At 31.3% G+C, this 18,571-nt stretch overlaps 2 protein-coding genes across 2 annotated transcripts; one reads left to right on the forward strand and one right to left on the reverse strand.

The window, feature by feature from the left end:
• Positions 1-2,545: 2,545 nt before the first annotated feature.
• LOC145070099 (purple acid phosphatase 8-like) lies at positions 2,546-6,776 on the forward strand. The gene is made up of 7 exons (XM_079017031.1): positions 2,546-2,822; positions 4,902-5,058; positions 5,157-5,264; positions 5,680-5,804; positions 5,949-6,077; positions 6,245-6,312; positions 6,389-6,776. Exons 1-7 carry the CDS (start codon positions 2,634-2,636, stop codon positions 6,600-6,602), a joined length of 990 nt encoding a protein of 329 aa, XP_078873157.1. The 5' UTR covers positions 2,546-2,633; the 3' UTR covers positions 6,603-6,776.
• A 4,864-nt stretch (positions 6,777-11,640) lies between these two features.
• LOC145065854 (hydroxyproline-rich glycoprotein family protein) lies at positions 11,641-15,699 on the reverse strand. Its single transcript, XM_079012955.1, has 8 exons — positions 14,577-15,699; positions 13,896-14,012; positions 13,713-13,792; positions 13,512-13,629; positions 13,317-13,424; positions 13,117-13,229; positions 12,394-12,548; positions 11,641-12,303 (listed from the first exon to the last, which is right to left on the reverse strand). Exons 1-8 carry the CDS (start codon positions 15,166-15,168, stop codon positions 11,838-11,840), a joined length of 1,749 nt encoding a protein of 582 aa, XP_078869081.1. The 5' UTR covers positions 15,169-15,699; the 3' UTR covers positions 11,641-11,837.
• Between the last annotated feature and the right edge of the window lie 2,872 nt (positions 15,700-18,571).

Genomic DNA, 18,571 nt, shown 5'->3' on the forward strand with positions numbered 1-18,571 from the left:
TGTTATGAAAATGAGTGTTTATGTCATTTTAAAAATGAAAATATCATTCTGAAAATTAGGACGTTACATCTGCAAGGCTTGGATGCTCTTCCACATGAATAGTATATCATCAACATACAAAAATATGAATACATGTTTCCACTGACTTTCTTGAAGACATCCAAATTCATTCATTTTCTCATCATTTAGAACCTTACCTAACTTCTTTTTTGAATAATCAAATTCTTGATCTTCTCATTAAAAAAAAACAAAGATTTCCTCTCTAAGAAGTTTGTTTTAATCTATAAATAGATTTATGAACCTTAAATACTTTCTCATGATCATTTGGATCGAAAAAACCATTGGAATGAGTCATTTGCACATCCTCTAATAAATTATTACTAAGGAAAACAATTTTGATATCCATTTGTGATATTTCATAATTATAATATACATCTATGGCATACAAAGTTTTGAACTGCTTTAACATAGTCACAAGCAAAAAAAAAAAAAGATCTTCATAGTCGACACCATGAGTCTGTCTAACATCTGTAAGCTACAAATTGTGCCTTATAAGTTTTTGGGATAATGACTTGAAAGGGTAATGAACTTTCGACTTTGTTCACGTTTAGTCACTAAACTTTTTTCCGTTATCTATTTGTCACTGAACTATTGAAATTGTTCACATTTTACCCTTATGACCGGTTGTTACCGTTCATAAGGGTAAAATGTGAATAGTTTCAATAGTTCAATGATAAATAGATAATGAAAAAGGTTTAGTGACTAAATGTGAACAAAGTCGAAAGTCCGCTACCCTCTAAAAAAGTTCAATGACTAAATGTGAACAAACTTCCTCTTGTATTATATTTTAGCAAATTATTTATTTATTTTTTTACATTCTAGCAACATTTGTTGATGAAGAAATCTAGGGAAAAAAAAAACAAAATTCCGAAAAATATATTAAAAAAAACGAAACCGAAACCGAAATAAAAGTCCAATGGTTTGGTATTTTCCAAAATAAAAAATCAAAATTTTCAATCTGATTTTGGTTTTACAAAAAAATGAATCATTCTCAATGATGTGAAGTATGACCATTGGTTTGACATACAAAATTAAAGAATACACAAAGAACACGGTAATTTGGATGTTTAAAAGATGCATTTGATTATAAAAGGTGTTTAAAAAAAGGATCTAGATCTAAATTTATATAATTAACACACACTAACACTCTCAATGTCACATCTCTCAAGCACACCTCTACATGTGGTATGAACTCACCTTATATAGAGGTGTTTACATCTCTCTCTCTCTCTCATGTCACAATGCTACTTTTGAAATTGACAATTTCTACCCAATTTTTTGTCGAAAGCGGTCCGTGAACGAAGCTAAAAATTGAAGATTCTTTGGATTTTTCGAATTGTAGCAAAATGGTTATGTCATGTGTTAAGAGTAAAATATGAACAGTTTTAATAGTTTAGTGGCAAATAGATAACGAAAAAAAATTTAGTGACTAAATGTGAACAAAATCGAAAGTTCGTTACGCTCCTTAAGTTTTTCGTAAAAAACACATTCACATCCATCAGCTATACTATAAAATTTTCTTCATGAATTTAGGTTTATCGACGCTTACGCCCCACTAGTATAGTATAGGCCTGTCAAAAAACCCGAAACCCGTTCTACCCACCCGACCCATTCCGAATTCGGGTAGAACGGGTAACGGGTATGAACATTCGGGTAATAGGTTAACCCGATAATAATATAGGTCGGGTTTTAGATATGAATTTTTATTTCCGGGTATACCCGAATTCGTTTTTTAAATAATACCAAATATACAATGCAGTCACGTACTCACACTTCAAATAAAACAAAACCCTTCGTTTCCTTCTTATGAACGACGGCTCGATAGTCGATGCAAACTTGCAAAGGGAATACGACGCTGAAACTGAAGTCCTGAACCGTCATCACAATTCTCAGTTTCTCACTATCACACGGAATGAAATTAAAAAAGTACATAACATATTGTAATGATTTGTATTGTTATTATATATGTAGTTGTTAATTATATCGAGTATTTTCCTACCCGATTCTTTATTAAACCAACCAACATGTAAAAAAAATTATCAATAAGTGTCATTTAAGAAATTTTCGGGTATACCCGATTATTACCCGACCCGACCTCAAACCCGAATACCCGAAACCTGAAAACCCGAATTACAATATAGGTCGGGTATCGGGTATTATTTTCTTAAGGAAATACCCGTTCTACCCGACCCGTTGTATCCGAAACCCGAAAATTTTACCCATTCGACACCCTAGTATAGTAGCATTACATAAAATCAAATTTATAATAAAAAAACAAAAGTAATATAATAAAATAAAATAGGAATTATCCTTAAAGTACTTTGACGTTGTATTTGTTGATCCTTGAAAGGACAAAAGCCTAGATAAGAACTTTTTGAGGGACTAACACCATCAATTAGCAATATATCTAGGGATAAAACGTGTACTTTAAGTTTTCTTATCAATAACGAAAGTAATATATATGGAAACATGTCTTTTCCCTTCATCACAACACCACCACCACCATATAAAATCGGAAACCCCCCTCTCCAATAATTCTTCCCATCACAATCACGCAAACTTGGAAACTGAACATGGCTTTAAACAACAAGACCACCACCATTCTTCTGGTGGTTTACACCGTGGTTGCCACCGTCAACGTGGTGGCAGAGCTTCAAAGATTTGATCACCGGCCAACAAAAGCAGATGGGTCTCTCGACATTTTGGTGGTTGGTGATTGGGGAAGGAGAGGACTATACAATCAATCCGACGTCGCTTTTCAGGTATTTTTCCTTTATACGTTACTTATTTAGAAAATTACATGATAAGTTACAAAAAAGAAGAAGTTAAAGATAAGAAAAACACTTGGAAAAACATGATATCTTGTACGTAGTTTCCATATTAAAACGTGTATACTCTTCAACGGTTCAACCCCTTCAAATTGCATTATAAAAATTTGATATTTCTTTTTGAAGATGACAATCAAAACTGCATGTTTATTAACACAACTTTAGAATAACAATTAATGGGTATTTTATAATGATACTTATTTTTCGTATTAATATGAAAAGGAAAAAACGTGATTTCAAGGATCTATTTTTTAATCCCTTTAAAAAGTATCATGTTTGATTTAATATTTCATGTATACTTTATCTTGATAATAAAAGCTAATATATAAAAGATAAAAGATGAAAAATGATCACCCCCTTCCGATATATTATGATTTATCTCTTCTATATTAAGCATTAACAGATTGCGTTTATATTGTTTGATTTGAATATAGTTTGATAAACATTATATATAATTATATATTCTCTCTTAAGAAGGATAGAAGAACAATTTTATATTCTTGACCAAAATAAAGTTATTAATACCTAATAAAAAAAAAAGTAATTTGGCCCAAAATTTAACCAACATATATTATATTTTTTAGACAGCCCATGAATATTGAGCATATAATTTTCTTGCTACAATCAATCAAATTATGAATTTACTTCCATATAATACTATCTCCTAAATTAGGTATGTTTGTTTAACTGAGATTGATTGTTCCGTATTAATTAGAGTGATTCATATATATTTTTTTTATACATAACAATTTATATAAATATAATATTTTAAAACACAAATTATTGTATATAAAAAAAATTATTGTGTACGAATCAACTTAAAATAAAATCTTTTATAAACAAAAACAGTTTTTCTATCTTCGATAATATAAGGGTGCCTTAATTAACTACATTCAAATGAGACTTTGTATTGTTTATTGTTGACATATATTTTAGTATGTTTATTAGAATATATATGGGAATAAATGATGTTACAAAAAAATATCTGATCAAATTTACATCTGAGTTTCTGTATCATTAGATGTCAGATACCATATTGCAAAGTTCGAAGGAATGTTCGTTATTGATAAAAGGCATATTCCTTGTAATAAAAACAATACATCGATCGTCAAAGAATATGCTTTCTTTTATTCTTAAATTTGTCATGACCCCACTACACATGACTAAAACCACGTACATGTTGAAAATTATACCGTTAATGCTGTCATTAAGTGTAATTTAATTTCTCTTATACTTAATGTGAAATGATATCCACAAAAAATATGACATGGTCATTTAGAATTAAATTAAATAATCCAATTCTTTATATGTATCATGTATGTGTGTGTTGCAGTTTATGTGAGAACGGGTTTTTTTTGTAAGACCTAAAAGCCACGCATTTTCGAGGACAGAAAAATTCAAGTTTTTTCTTTTTTTAGAAAAAAAAACATACAACATTATTTATTTTTTATTCAATATAGGATGTCTCGTATAAAAGAAGTGAGGGAATATAAAAGCTATACACAATTTCTTAAATGTGAGTTTTCAAAATTAATTAGTATTTATATCGATTTAGTTGAAATAGTGACAAATCCAGCTGTACCACATCAACTTTGTAAGCTTATAACTTAAAACATAATAAATACTTAAATAGATTCTATTGTCACCTTATCTTTTACCCATTTTTGGAGTTTTGGTCTATCTTTTTTAATTTTTTTAACATTTAATCCCGACTTTTATATGGTTCCTTACTTTTCTTTTTTACTTTGTTTTCAAATGTAATTTTTTCTGATATGATGGTAATTTCGGTAAACTCAAAGAAATGGGGTCCTTGATTATTTTAATTTGCCACAATCGTATGGTCAGTTTTGTAAATATCCATATATAATTTTAATATTAAAACGTGTATCATGATATTTTCTTCTACAGCATGTATTTTTGTCCATATTATCTTCTGTTTTTTACAATATTATATCATAATCTACACATTTAACAAGCACTTATATTATAACATGTATTTTTGTTACATTTTAGATGGGGAAAATGGGAGAGAAAATGAATGTGGACTTCATCGTATCAACCGGTGACAACTTTTACGATGATGGATTAACAGACGATAACGATCCTTTGTTTGTTGAGTCATTTACTAAAATATATACAGCAAAGAGCTTACAAAAACAATGGTATTCAGGTAATTTCCTTTGCTATGATATTAAATAGAGAAAATAGTAAAAAGATAAAGTTATTGTATGATATAAATATATAATGGTTTTATGTTTTATTTTGTAGTGTTGGGGAATCATGACTATAGGGGCAATGTCTTTGCGCAATTGAGCCCTGCCCTTAAACAAAGGGATAGCAAATGGCTTTGTCTTAGGTCCTTTATTGTCAATTCAGGTATTTTACTTTATTTTTTTTTTTATATTTGTAAACAAAGTTTATATTTTATTTTTGTTTGGCTATTTTAATAGGTTTATTACAATCTTTCAGTTTTACACAAAAATTGTGAATGTTTTTAATAAAAAAAAAAATAGGTTAATCCGAAAAATAGAAAATGTAAGGGCCAATAGAAAAAGGGGGAAAAATATGCAGTTTTTTAAGAAAAAAATAATGAAACTTAATCCGAAAAAAGAAAAAAAAAACAAAATATAGGATTTTTTTATGTAAATATCCTATTTTTATTTAATTATGAAAGTGATATATAATAATGTTTCAAAATTAAGTAAAATAACACACGTGTTTAAATTCTTATAGAGATATTTTATTTATATGATTATATCTATGTCAATGTATAATTTTGTTGTTTATTCAGGAATTGTGGAATTTTTCTTCGTGGATACAACACCATTTCAAGATAAATATTTTACAGAAGAAGATCATGATTATGATTGGAGAGGTATTCTTCCTCGAGAAGAATATCTGTCAAATGTTTTAAAGGTACAAAGATTATATCGATCTTTATCATAAATATTCCGAAGTTTATTTGCATATTTAGTATGTCAATATTTAAAAAGATGTACTAATTCATAAACTTCAATTAAATAAACAATAAATTTCATTTCACTTTTGTTAAATATATAGGAGGTCGAAATGGCACTCGAAGAATCAAGTGCCACGTGGAAAATTGTGATTGGTCATCATACAATTTTCAGTGCTGGTCATCATGGAAACACCCAAGAACTCGTGGATCAACTTTTGCCCATCCTTGAGGTACATATTTCGTTACATGTTCCAAACAATTTTTTTTATAAAAACAACTACAAATTAACTTAAATCTATAAACATATATAGAGCTTTTACAAGTATGATAGATGTTACAAACCATTGATAATAGTATAGCTTTAACTTATTCTTGGTTATGTCGAAATCTTACGAAGGAAAAGGAAGTAGATCTTTACATAAACGGGCATGATCATTGCTTACAACAAATTAGCAGTCCAAACAGGTAATTGTCGTGTTATTTTTTTCCCTTTTCAAGATTCAATAAAATACGTAAAACTGATGTTTATTACTATGTGTAGTCAACTTCAATTTCTAACGAGTGGAGGTGGGTCAAAGGCATGGCGAGGTGATATCAACCAATGGAACCCTAACGAGTTGAAGTTCTATTATGATGGTCAAGGTTTCATGACACTGAGAATTACTGACGATGAAATCGGTGTCGCTTTCTATGATGTGTTTGGTGAAATCCTACATGAGTGGAGTACCTCTAAGTACACACTCAAGGATTCGTAAAATAGTGAGATGTGAGATTATATGTACACATGTACAACAATAGTAATCTAGTGTATGATCAAATGACCAAGCTAGTAATTGATGCTTTTTATGTATGCAATTATTTATTGTGTATGTAAGGTCACATGTCTTTGTCTTCTATAATAAGTATAATGGATCTGATGCATTATCTTATGTGGGATACGTAATATATAGTCCACCTAACGGGTTGTCTTTGAATATGATATATATAGCATAAAAAGTATACCTAATTTTTACAATATTTTATTTTCAAAATTTGTAAGTTGGATAAAACGTTATAATATTTGAAAATGGGATGTAAATATTTGTTTACTAAATGTTTTTGTTGTATTCTTGAATATATGAAATTGAAAGTGATAATCTTTAGAAAAAACATAATAAATATTTAGAAACCTAGGTTTAATATGTTTAGCAACTAGGTGTGAGACCCGTATATTATACGAGTTTATTAAAAATAAAATTTTAATATCAATATATAAATATGAAAATATTTTATAATGTAATACTTAGATATAGCATAATATAATCTTCTAAAAATTTGTAAAAGAAACTAAATCGTTTGAAGTATTTATGAGAGTTTATTATCAAATTAATAGGATTATTTTATTTCCTTATAGAACCCATTATAATTTTATGGAATTTTATTTTAAGAAAATAGAAATCCCTAAAAAATGACAAGTGGAAAATAAAATTTCTAAAATTCTCACAAAATGACAAGTGTCAAAATAAAGAAAAAGATGACACATTGCAAAAAAACATTTATTTATTAAAGAGAATGATGTTTATCATATGTTTCATGTATATAAAAGGGCTGCTGTTTTAAAATACCTTACATATTAGAATTTTTTTCTATATAAACCTACATTTTTTATTTTCAAAAAAGAAAAAATGATTTATAAGGATAACTATGTTTCAAAATTGTTCCAAAAACACCACTAGAGTTTGGTTTGATCAAAAAAACATCATTTACCTTAGGTTTTTGTATAAAAAATACCAACAAATTATACATTTTGTTCAAATATCACCTTGAGGTAATTGGCTCTTTCAAGTGAGCAGATGAGTTGATATATTTTTGTTGATTTGACATATTTAGGCGGTGAGCGATATGAATTCAATATTAGAATCAGATGAGATTTCTTCATTGTCAACGCTTCCACTAAGAACCAAGGTGATTAGATTTGGGCAATGTTGAAGAACATTTATGAAACCAAAGAGGTTGTTCAAGTTGCACATTGAGAGTGAAAGATAAGATAAAGATTCGAATCTTTTGAAGGTTTTTGGGATTTGTCCAGTGAGATTGTTCCCACCAAGATCGATCATTTTTAATTTTGGGCAGGCAGGAAGATTATCAGGAATCGCACCTAGAAATTTGTTATCAACTAAATCAAGGAACATAAGGTTTATCATTGATGAGGAGTTTAGATCGATTGAACCAATGAGCGAATTGTTTCTTAAGATAAGTGAAGTGCTTTCGGAATTTAATAACGAATAAGGTATTGTACCAAAAAGATTGTTTGAATGAGTAGCTAGAAAGCTTAAATTTGAAAAGGTATTAAAGAAATCATGTAAATTTCATGAAATTAGATTCAAGAAAACATCAAAGTAAAAAACCATTTTTTTTCCAAAAAGGGTTAATGTCATAAAAACCCTCAAGTTTTCAGGGTTTTGTTGGTTTTGTCCAAAGTTGAAATTTATGTTCGTTTTTACCCAAACATTCTCGAAAAAATGTTCGGTTTTACCCTTTGACCGGTGATAACAGGTTTTCCAGGTTACCATTATATTAAATTTGCAAAAAAAAAACCCTTAAGTTTACCATTTTTTGCGTTTTTACCCTTAAATATATAATTTTTTTTACACTTTTACCCTAAGTATATTTTTTTTCATAATATACATATTCATGCAGAAAAATCGTACTTATATACGAAAAAATATTTAATTAAATATTATATTTATATTTTTTTTAATGTTATATATATGTGTGTGTGTGTGTTTGTTTGTTTGTTTGTTTGTTTGTGTGTATTTGTGTTATTGCATGGTTATACCATTTAAAAAGATAAATAATATTTTTAGAATTATGAATATGTGTTTTATAGATATAGTTTTTAGAAGTATAAATACATACTTTTTACATTTTTATATATTAATATGTATTTATACTTCTACAAATATATTTATACTTTAAAAAAACATATATCAAAATACATATTTACACTTCTAAAAATATATGTATATACTTATATAGACATGTTTATGAATGAACAAGTTTTTTTATTGATATGTATATTTTTAAATACATAAAAATACGTATTTGTAGTTCTAAAAACATATTAATTTGTTTTTTTTACATCTTAAATGGTTTATCCAAGAAAAACACACACACACATACATATATATATATATAAAGAATTAACATTAAAAAATGTAAATACATTATTTAATTAATTTTTTTTCGTTTATAAATATGATTTTTCTGCTTGAATACGTATAATATGAAAAAAAAATACATAGGGTAAAAGTGTTAAAAAATTCTAAACTTAAGGGTAAAAAAGTAAAAAAAAAAAAATGTAAACTTAAGGGTTTTTTGTGAAGTTAATATAATGGTAACCTGTTATCATCGGTAAAAGGGTAAAACCGAACATTTTTTGGAATATGTTAGGGTAAAAACGGACATAAAATTCAACTTTGGGCAAAGCCGACAAAACCCTGAAAACTTGAAGGTTTTTATGACATTAGCCCTTCCAAAAAAGACTCGAATATTTGACAAACTTTTTTGTTTAACTCAAAAGTCTTCACAACAACAACAACGTTTAAAATCTTCATAATAATAATAAAAATAATATCATTTAAAGCATTGAGGGATTATACATAATATATATTAGTTTTCAACATGAAAATCTTTCTGGCTTAGTGATAAAGTGGTTGCTTTCTTAGCAGGTGGTCATGGGTTTAATACATGCCGACTCTTAGTTCTCTCTCTAAGAGCAGACGATATGGGCACCCTCCACGACGTTATTGCCTACGTAGAATGCCCAAAACGCCGTCTTAATGCGAGGCACACCGCCCCTCTTGCTCGTTTTGTTGTTTCTCGTGGTAACGACAACGTACAGCAACGCGTCGTCTTCTTCTTTCTTCCTTTGCTTCCCTTCACCTTAACGGGGTATAAAATGAAAAACACCATCCCCTAATCTCGTTGTGGAGAGGAGATGGTGACGTGGCTGCGTTGTGGGTGGGTATGGGTGTTGTCCATACCCAATGCTCTAAACGTCGTTATTTTTTTTAATCAGAGGAACATGCTGACGTGGCTTACCATGTCAGCAAAAAAAAAGTTCATCCCTTGTCACCTCAAAGGAACACAAAGACTATCATCACATCAACGTTTCAAATTAACATAATGAACAAAACTTTGCAAAACTTCAGGCATTAATATATATATAATCAGACTTACACAGAAATCAATAAACGTAAAAGGCTTTTAGAACAATATTCTCAAAAATGAATAAACTTAAAAGATATTTATGACAATATCCCACCCCATAAAAATAATAATATAAACTTGCGAACATGTGGAAAATTTTGAGTCCTATTGCATAGTTTTCAATGAGAAAATAGTCCAATGGGATAATGAATACAACATTGTGTTTGTTTAAGTTTTTATATGTTGAACAAGTATAACTTTAGTTTACATCGATGGGACCATAGAATATGATAAATGGCCCAAACATAGGGTTTTTCTACAATCCAGGTAGCTCGAGTAGCCCATGAGAAAAAAACATTAGTGACCAAAGTTAGGGAGTCGTATCTAATAGACCCGCATAGAGTAGACATCAACAAAAATATTGGTCCTCTAAAAGACTGAGCCTGAACCTGTCTAAAACAAGACCGGTTTAAGACTGTTTGGGATCAATTTGAAGAAGAAAAAAACGGACCGTTTCGAAACCGGTCCTAATAAAAGTTTGAACCGTTCTACAATTGGTCTAAAAGGACCGGAAGTTGAAGTTTATATAGATATCAATTTTGTGTTAATTACATATTTTTCAATCACACATTACCCAATTTTCCTTTCTTTGGTTTATTAAATTTTATTGTATCATTTTTAGTAAATCTTAATGTATCATTTTGTGTTAATCATATATTTGTTAACGAAAAACTCAAAACTTAAAACAAAAGAAAATGAAAAATATCAAATCCGAACAGAAAAAATCTCGAAATTGGCCTAACAAGTTGCACACAAAGACCGCGAAACCGGACCAAAAAGAGACTGAAGGAGACCGACTCAAGACCTTCTATGTCTTATAATTAATACATACCAATTGTCAACATATTGATTCTCCATTTCAAATTTCAAATTTTAAATTTCTCATTCTAATTACATTAAATTAACAACATTATAATAAAAATTAAAATAAAATTAATACAAATTATAAAGTGATATAATTTTACATATTTAGTTAAATCAATGATCATAATTTTATATAACTAAAAAACATCTTAATTGATGATTTATTTAAAATAAGTTATTAATAATTTTAAATTTTAACTATTAAAGTTTAATTAATTTTATAACCGTGGTTCCCACGGGTTATAAACTAGTAGTATAATACATACGCACACTTTGATTATTAAATTGCAATAATTAAATCTAAAGCATCTCCATCTCTGTCTCACTTAAATCTTTGAACTGGGATTCCAAGTTAGAGGGCTTTGAGAAGTTGGTTTGATGTTATGACATGATGATATAGATGAATTGATCTTTAGATTGTACACTTATATTCATGGACAAATCACTGTAAATTTATCTCCTTCTTTTGATATGCTTGCATGTATGATTTGATAACGAAAACAAAATTTGAAAGATAAATCCTATATATATAAAGAGAAAGAGGACATCTTCCATAAGTCTACAATCAACGTGAGTGACTTATCACTATGTTCTCTTAATTAGTCAAGGCACATGGGATATGAAGTAAAGATTAAACAAACATTCATCATGAGCAATAACAAAAAAAAGACACAAATCTTGAAACAAAAGCATAACAATTAACAACTAAAACAACTCCGTGTAAACTGAGCTAAATCAAGAGTTGGTGTTGGTGTTCATGTTCATGTTTGTGTACTTTTCAGCCTAACGAGGAATTCCTCTTTCTCTCTTTCTCTCTCTTTCTCTATTTCTCTCTCTTTCTTTCTCTCTCTAAACTTTGGTTACATCATAAATCATTATGTTTCTGTCTTTCCATCATTTTCATCCACTTTCTCTTTTGGTGACGTGGAGGAGTTGTTGTTGTTCTCATCATCATGTTTTCCCGGAGGAAGGAACACTCCGGTGCCCGGCACCGGTAACCGTGGTGGAGCCACCTGTCTCAGAGGAGGTGCCGCTGCCGCTGCCGCCCATCCTGCAGTGGTGGCAGATGGAGGCGGCAGAACCATGGGTGGTGGTGGTGGTGCCGGAAAAGCCATCGCCGGAGCAACAAAAATGGGGTGGATGCCATTTGGACGGACAGGGACAGGGAGAGGGAGTGGCGGGGTTGTTGCCACCTGGACATGGTGCTTTGGGGGGTGAGGGGGAGGGGCCCACTGCTTTGGTGTTGACTTGGTCAAAGTTACAAGTATTCTTTGTTTTCGGATGGAGGGTATTGCATGCTTAGCATAATCTGCAGATTTTCCTTCCATTACAAGCATTGATCTGCAAAAAACATTGCAACATATGTAAAAAATGACCATTTTGCCCTCAACCCTCAAAATGTTTAGCACAGGGACGAAATCGTAAATTTACCCTGGAGCAAGAGAGAGCTTAACGGAACCTCTGTAATCACCATGATGATCTGTTCCAATTACTCTTCCAAAAGTCATCTCACATTCTGTCAACAGCAAAACACATACAGGCCTTCCATACCATTGTGGCCACATATGAGGCTGCGAATGATCACCCTACATAAAAAGTAAAAATCTCCCAATTTACAAATATGGTCCCTATGCTTTCTCATTTTAACCATATTCACTCCAAATTTGTAACATTTTCCCATTCTAGTCCTCATTTCAAGCTTCCAGTGACCAAAATCAATAAAATAAGGACCAAAACTGAAAAAGATTTTATCTTTTGGACTAAATAAGGTATAAATTATATCCTAAATTACAAAAATGGTCCCTATACTTTCTCATTTTAATCATATTCACTCCAAATTTGTAACCTTTTCCCATGCTTCCAGTAACCAAAATAAGGACCAAAAATGAAAAAGGTTTTAACTTTGGACTAAATAAGGTATAAATAATATCCCAAATTACAAAAATGGTCCCTATGCTTTCTCATTTTAATCATATTCACTCCAAATTTTAAACCTTTTCCCATTTTGGTCCTCATTTCAAGCTTCCCATGACATAAGGATCAAAACTGAAAAAGGTTTCAACTTTGGACTAAACTTGGTAAAAATCAGAAACCACAGGGACTATTTTTGTAATATTTTAAACAAACTTGATCCAATTGTTACTAATTATGAACCTCATTGTAGATATCAATAATGCAGGAGTCTGGTTTCACTGTGAGAATTTGCGTGGCCATTAATCGTTCGATGAAATCTTGAAATAAACTTGGAATCGGTTCGATTTTTCGATCTGAAAAAAGATTTAATTTTGTTTTTAGTCGAATAAAAAATATAATTTTTTTATATGAAAATATTTTTGCTATAAACATGAACTTGCCTTTTGAAGTTCCTGTGATGGTTTCTTCATCAACAATGGGAAAACCGAATTGAATTGTCTCTCTTCCATGACCTTTCATTGGTCTTTTTGAGATAATAAATGTATTTCCTGTTTATAAAAATCTCCAACAATTATTTAAATCAAAGTGTTTAAAAAGGGCAAATTTGTCATTTTCAAATATTATGATCATCTTGCCTTGAAATTGTCCCCTTCTTCCTGCAGCTCTTAGATCATTTACTAAACTAACCATTTTTTTAACTCCAGAATCATCGAATAAATCTTCATATAATTTCATTCCTTCAACCACATTAACCTACACATAAACACCCATTGAATAAAAACTTAAAAAGTAATTCCTTTTTTTTTAATAACAAATAAAAGAAAACAGAATATTACCGTTTTGCCATCGAGTATCTCAGAGCCAATAATAGTTTTTGCAATAATATTTGGTTTCTCCAAATGTTCATTAGTACATCCTTCACAAGATAAATACTAAATCAGAAAAAATATAAAATAAAAAACATTCGTTACCAGTTTAAAACATAATTATTATGGTATGTAATCATTTATCATAAGTACCTTTTGAGTTTGGATTCTCGTTGACTTCCTTTGACTCCGATTCTAAACTCTCAGATAAAGTTGACAGTGATTCCAGGCTCTTACAATTGTTGTCTACCTGAGGCTTTGTGCTTAAACCTGCTTCAAGAAAATGGAAAAGTAATTAATTATCTAGTTTTCTCACTGAATATTTTTCAAAGTTTAATATTGCCCTATGATACCTTGAAGTGCATACATTACTATCAAGAAATAATTCCAGTATACATGAGTTCATAACTAATGCTGCTATCTGATGTCACCTTAACTAAGGTAAGAAGTAAAGATCATAAGATATCTATGAAAAATCTGTTTTTTTTCCAGAAGTATCTCATGTTGCTTAATTTCTTGGTTATGGCATAATATGCATATGGGAATTGCGAATTGGGAACCAATTTTTACTTCAAAACAGTAATTTCATTTGTGGAATCATTATAGTTCAAGATGTTTTTAGAAAAACAGAGAACGTATATCTAACTGAAAAAGACCACTGTATGTGTGTCTCGTTAAAATTCTATTGCTTTGGTCCACAAACCAATATTCTATTAATAACAAGAAAGGAGATATGAATAATAAAAGAAGAAATGGGTAGAAGAAGTGACACTTTTTGGATATAGAAACATCAATATAAAATAGGCAGGAATTGTAATCCAGCTCATCTCTTACCATCGTTATACTTTGCAAGTGCAACATCTTTGTGATCTGATTTAGGAACTTCAATCCCCATCAAATTCCCGGATCCATTTGCAACATTTCCAGGAGTATTGAATTCTACAGTAGAATTCTGAGTATCTTTCACAGCAATTTCAACCCTGTTTTGTCTAGACGCAACACTACCAGATCTCTTATAATCCTTTCCCTGTCCCACAACCTTCACCGGATCATAAAACCCACCACCACGATGTTGCTGTTGCTGTTGCCGCTTCCATGTCACCTGTTGCAATGCGTTAAACACCTCAGCCACCGAAAAGTATTGCTGCATATGAAGAACAGGGTTCCAATTACACCTCCGCTGCTGTATAGATCCTATAACCCCATCGTACTCCCCTGGTTCACCAACACTCTTCAAATGGTGACACAAGGAATCAATAATCGCATTGGCAGCAGCAAATTCCCCTCTCATCCACGAAATGAAACTATCTCTTTCGTCTGGATACCACCCAACCCCGCCGGCAGCTGCAGGCCCAACCGCACCGCCGGTTGGAAACTGCATTTTATCTGGAATTATCACGTTCCCCGATGGCATTGCCATATACATTAATAACAGTGTATTATTTCCTTGATATATATAGTGTAACCAAAAACTACCTACCTATCCTTATCTATATGATGATTGCTATAATAAAAAGACAAATTTGCTAGCTCATTCCAGATCTAACATAATTAACGAGTGATACAGCTAAATAAGCTAGCGAATCTTCTAGTAGTGATGCACTACGACAGTAATGGTAGAATTGGTGATCAGATCGGCTAAACTATGGATGAAATCCTGGGAAGTTGGAGGAAACAGTACGTAATCATGCAATGTGAAGAGAAATTTCAAGAAAGATATGATGATCTTTTCATAGGGCCTGCTGAAATTATAGGTCCTCTTTCTTTGCTCAGATCTAAATAAGCGTGAATTGTGTTAAATGGTGTGTGAAATTGAGGGTTTTGTGAAGAAAAAGAAGATCTAATTAGGGTTCGTGAAGAACGTGTTTAGGGCGAAGAAGAAAATGTATATGGCTTATGGAACACGCGCATTTGTGACCCTGATATCTCTCTCATATACACACAGTTGAAGGAAGATTGTATGTGTAGGGGATTGGTGGGCTATAGGAGAATATTCCAATAATGTAAAGGGGGTGACTAGTAACAATGGTATTTCATTCTTTTTTTTTTAACCGTAATTATACTTCTAAATCTATACTTTTTTGTCGAGCACAAGACTCCAATTGACATTTTTTGAACATTTATGATAGAGCTAGGTCCTTTAAAGGCTTTTGATTAAATTAAATAGTAAACTTTAATGTGTTGCTCATTCCATAATTATTATGAGTATCTTAGGTTTCGAACCCAAATACTTGTTTGTTTTTTTTTTTTAAAAAAAAAAACAATTTCAAACCACTTATTGTTGCGCCGCGGAGCACTTAACCCTTCGCAGCTGTTTGTTTTTTAGAAGACTTCTGACTTAAAAACTGTTGCGTGTGTGCTGCATGGCGCAACACTAAATCAACTGCTTCAAACCTCTTCACGCCTTAGTTTAACTTACTACAGCAGTTTGCAGACGTTAAAAAACAAACATACTTTTTATTACATGTTGCAGCCGTTTGTTCCACCTCTTCTGCTATAGAGGATTGCAGAGGTGGTCCGCAGACTTCACGCATGTTTTCTTCGAAAAAACAAACAGCACCTTGATGTAAATTATGGATGTGTTGTGGTTTGAAACAAGAGAGTTATTTGTTAAGTATGAATCATTACGACATGTATCGGCCAAAATATTATAACAAGGTTTTTCAAATTTTGAATTCTTTAATTAGTTCGATAATTACAATTATTACAAGTACATAACAATATTTTGTTTATCAAAAATATTTGAGTTTGTTGTGCAACAATAACGGTATTAAGTGTTTTTGCAGGTGCAAAACTTGAAACTCTCCTCCTGAATGATGTTATTGCTATTACTACTCCCGCTTCATCTCTGTGAAATTCTCATTTTCATATTGGGGCTTCGTCATCAAAGAACCTTAACTCATATATAAAGATTCTTAGGTACGAATCAACGTCTGTTGTTTTTACTTTAGATGTTTTTGAGAATTAATTGGGAAATGATCTGATTATCTCTCCTTTATAGCAGCTCACAACTGTACAACCATATGTTTTTCCTGAATTCTAACTTGGATTCTATAGAAATTCAGTTTGTCCATAGTTAAAACAGTTTCATATTTCTTAATTCCTAGTGGAAAGAGTTATATTTTTATATTTGATATCAGAACCGAAACTAGTGCTTTCAAATGTAAAATTGATATGGATATAAATGTTTCTTCAAATATAACAATAGATGTAGTAAGCCATGTATGTGAGCATAGAGCGAACATCTTAAGTTTGATTAACCATTAGCCTAAGTTTAACCATTCTTGTAATATATATTAACATCGTATATATTTGAATGGATGGAATTAGATGCTCCTATGTAATTGTTAAAATTTTATTTTTCTTGATATATAAGACTATAGGATAAACCTAAAAAAATATGTTGTATTGAATTTGATTTAGGAAACCGTGAATATTGTAACGTCCGTGTTTCCCGTTAGGCAATTATAAGATGATGTAATAATTAGAGTCAACAATTGTAACCTTTTTGAAATAATAAATGAAAATTATTTTGAGTATTATGGTTCTGTGTGTAATTACTTGCAATATACGTGCTTATAGCAATATAATAAAATAGGAATAAAATACGCGTCTAAATAAAATAACAATTTAGACAAATATATTTGACGAAAGTTGAAGTACTTGTGATAAGGACACCGTAGATATAAGGAACACCTAAATCGGACTTATAACGAAGAAGTTATGATCCGTCGAAGTTTCGTGATTCGACCCGATATGGCAACATGCGTCGTAAAAAGTAAATTTTTTTTAAGTTACCTTTTAGCATTCGTAATCTAAATGAAAGTCATAGTAGTCGTCAAACCGAGAGTGTACATATAGAGAACGTCCAAATCTTACTTCATTGGACGAAGTTATGATTTTTTAAAGATTTAATGTAGTAGTAAACAGCTCAGAAATCGAATTTTAGATCGGTCGATTTTTAGCCAAAACAATCTAAACGAGAGTTGAAGATCTCGTTGATAGGATTCCAACCATATAAAGACAGTCGAAAACGGACGTCAGATTACAACGTTATGCATACTATATGGGCTTTAATAATCTAAGCATGTGTGAAATAAATAAACTCAAAATTAGCCAGCGGAGTCTAAACAAAAGTTGTATATGTCGTCGATAGCTACGCATGGATATAAATAACATTAAAAATGAAGTTTGTATGAAGAAGTTACACAATTTTGAAATACTGAAATTCAGCACGTGTATGCGCCTCGCGCATGACCTTCTAGCAGTCGGCTACATCGCCCCACACAGAGTCGGACACGCGCACCTGAGGAGCCACATCGACCATGTGCGCGGCGCGTATGGCCCTTGCGCATTTTGCATCCCGAGGTTTCAACCTATAAATAACTCCTCAATGCTCATTCATTCCACACACAAATCCAAATCTCTTTCTCGATTTCTACTTCTTTTGTCTGAATTTTCCTTAGTATTTAGGGTATTTTTGTTAGTTCTAAAGTCCCTAGGAGTCTGACGTCTAGTAGCTATCAGCCTAGAGTTTTGCCAGTGCATTTTCCAAACTTTTTTCTAGGAAATCCTTGTAAGTTAAATTACCAAGAGAGTACGCCTAGTGTAATCTGATGTTGACCAAAAGCGGGGAGCTGACTGTGTACGCGCAGCGTACCACCAGGTACACCCAACGTACGCAGCCCAGTCCCAAAACTCCATTAAGAGCTTATTCCATTAAGCCCTTACGTCCAAAACTCAGATCCAAGCCCAAAATGATGTCCTAAGTCATAAAGTTTCCAACTTTATGACTTTGCATGGCTATAAAGTGCTTAATGTCCAAAACC

The sequence above is a fragment of the Lactuca serriola genome, chromosome 8 (assembly GCF_051521515.1).
Source record: "Lactuca serriola cultivar US96UC23 chromosome 8, Lser_US96UC23_V15, whole genome shotgun sequence".
Lineage (NCBI taxonomy): Eukaryota > Viridiplantae > Streptophyta > Magnoliopsida > Asterales > Asteraceae > Lactuca > Lactuca serriola.

Bases quoted from the DNA above. Each gene is read 5' to 3' on its own strand.
- LOC145065854 (XM_079012955.1), bottom strand. From the start codon at position 15,168: ATGTATATGGCAATGCCATCGGGGAACGTGATAATTCCAGATAAAATG. The intron at 14,013-14,576 runs GTAAGAGATGAG...TTCTTGAAGCAG, and splicing joins ACTTGCAAAGTATAACGATG to GTTTAAGCACAAAGCCTCAG. The intron at 13,425-13,511 runs GCAAGATGATCA...TTTTATAAACAG, and splicing joins AAGAAGGGGACAATTTCAAG to GAAATACATTTATTATCTCA.
- LOC145070099 (XM_079017031.1), top strand. From the start codon at position 2,634: ATGGCTTTAAACAACAAGACCACCACCATTCTTCTGGTGGTTTACACC. The intron at 5,265-5,679 runs GTATTTTACTTT...TTGTTTATTCAG, and splicing joins GTCCTTTATTGTCAATTCAG to GAATTGTGGAATTTTTCTTC. The intron at 5,805-5,948 runs GTACAAAGATTA...TTAAATATATAG, and splicing joins ATCTGTCAAATGTTTTAAAG to GAGGTCGAAATGGCACTCGA.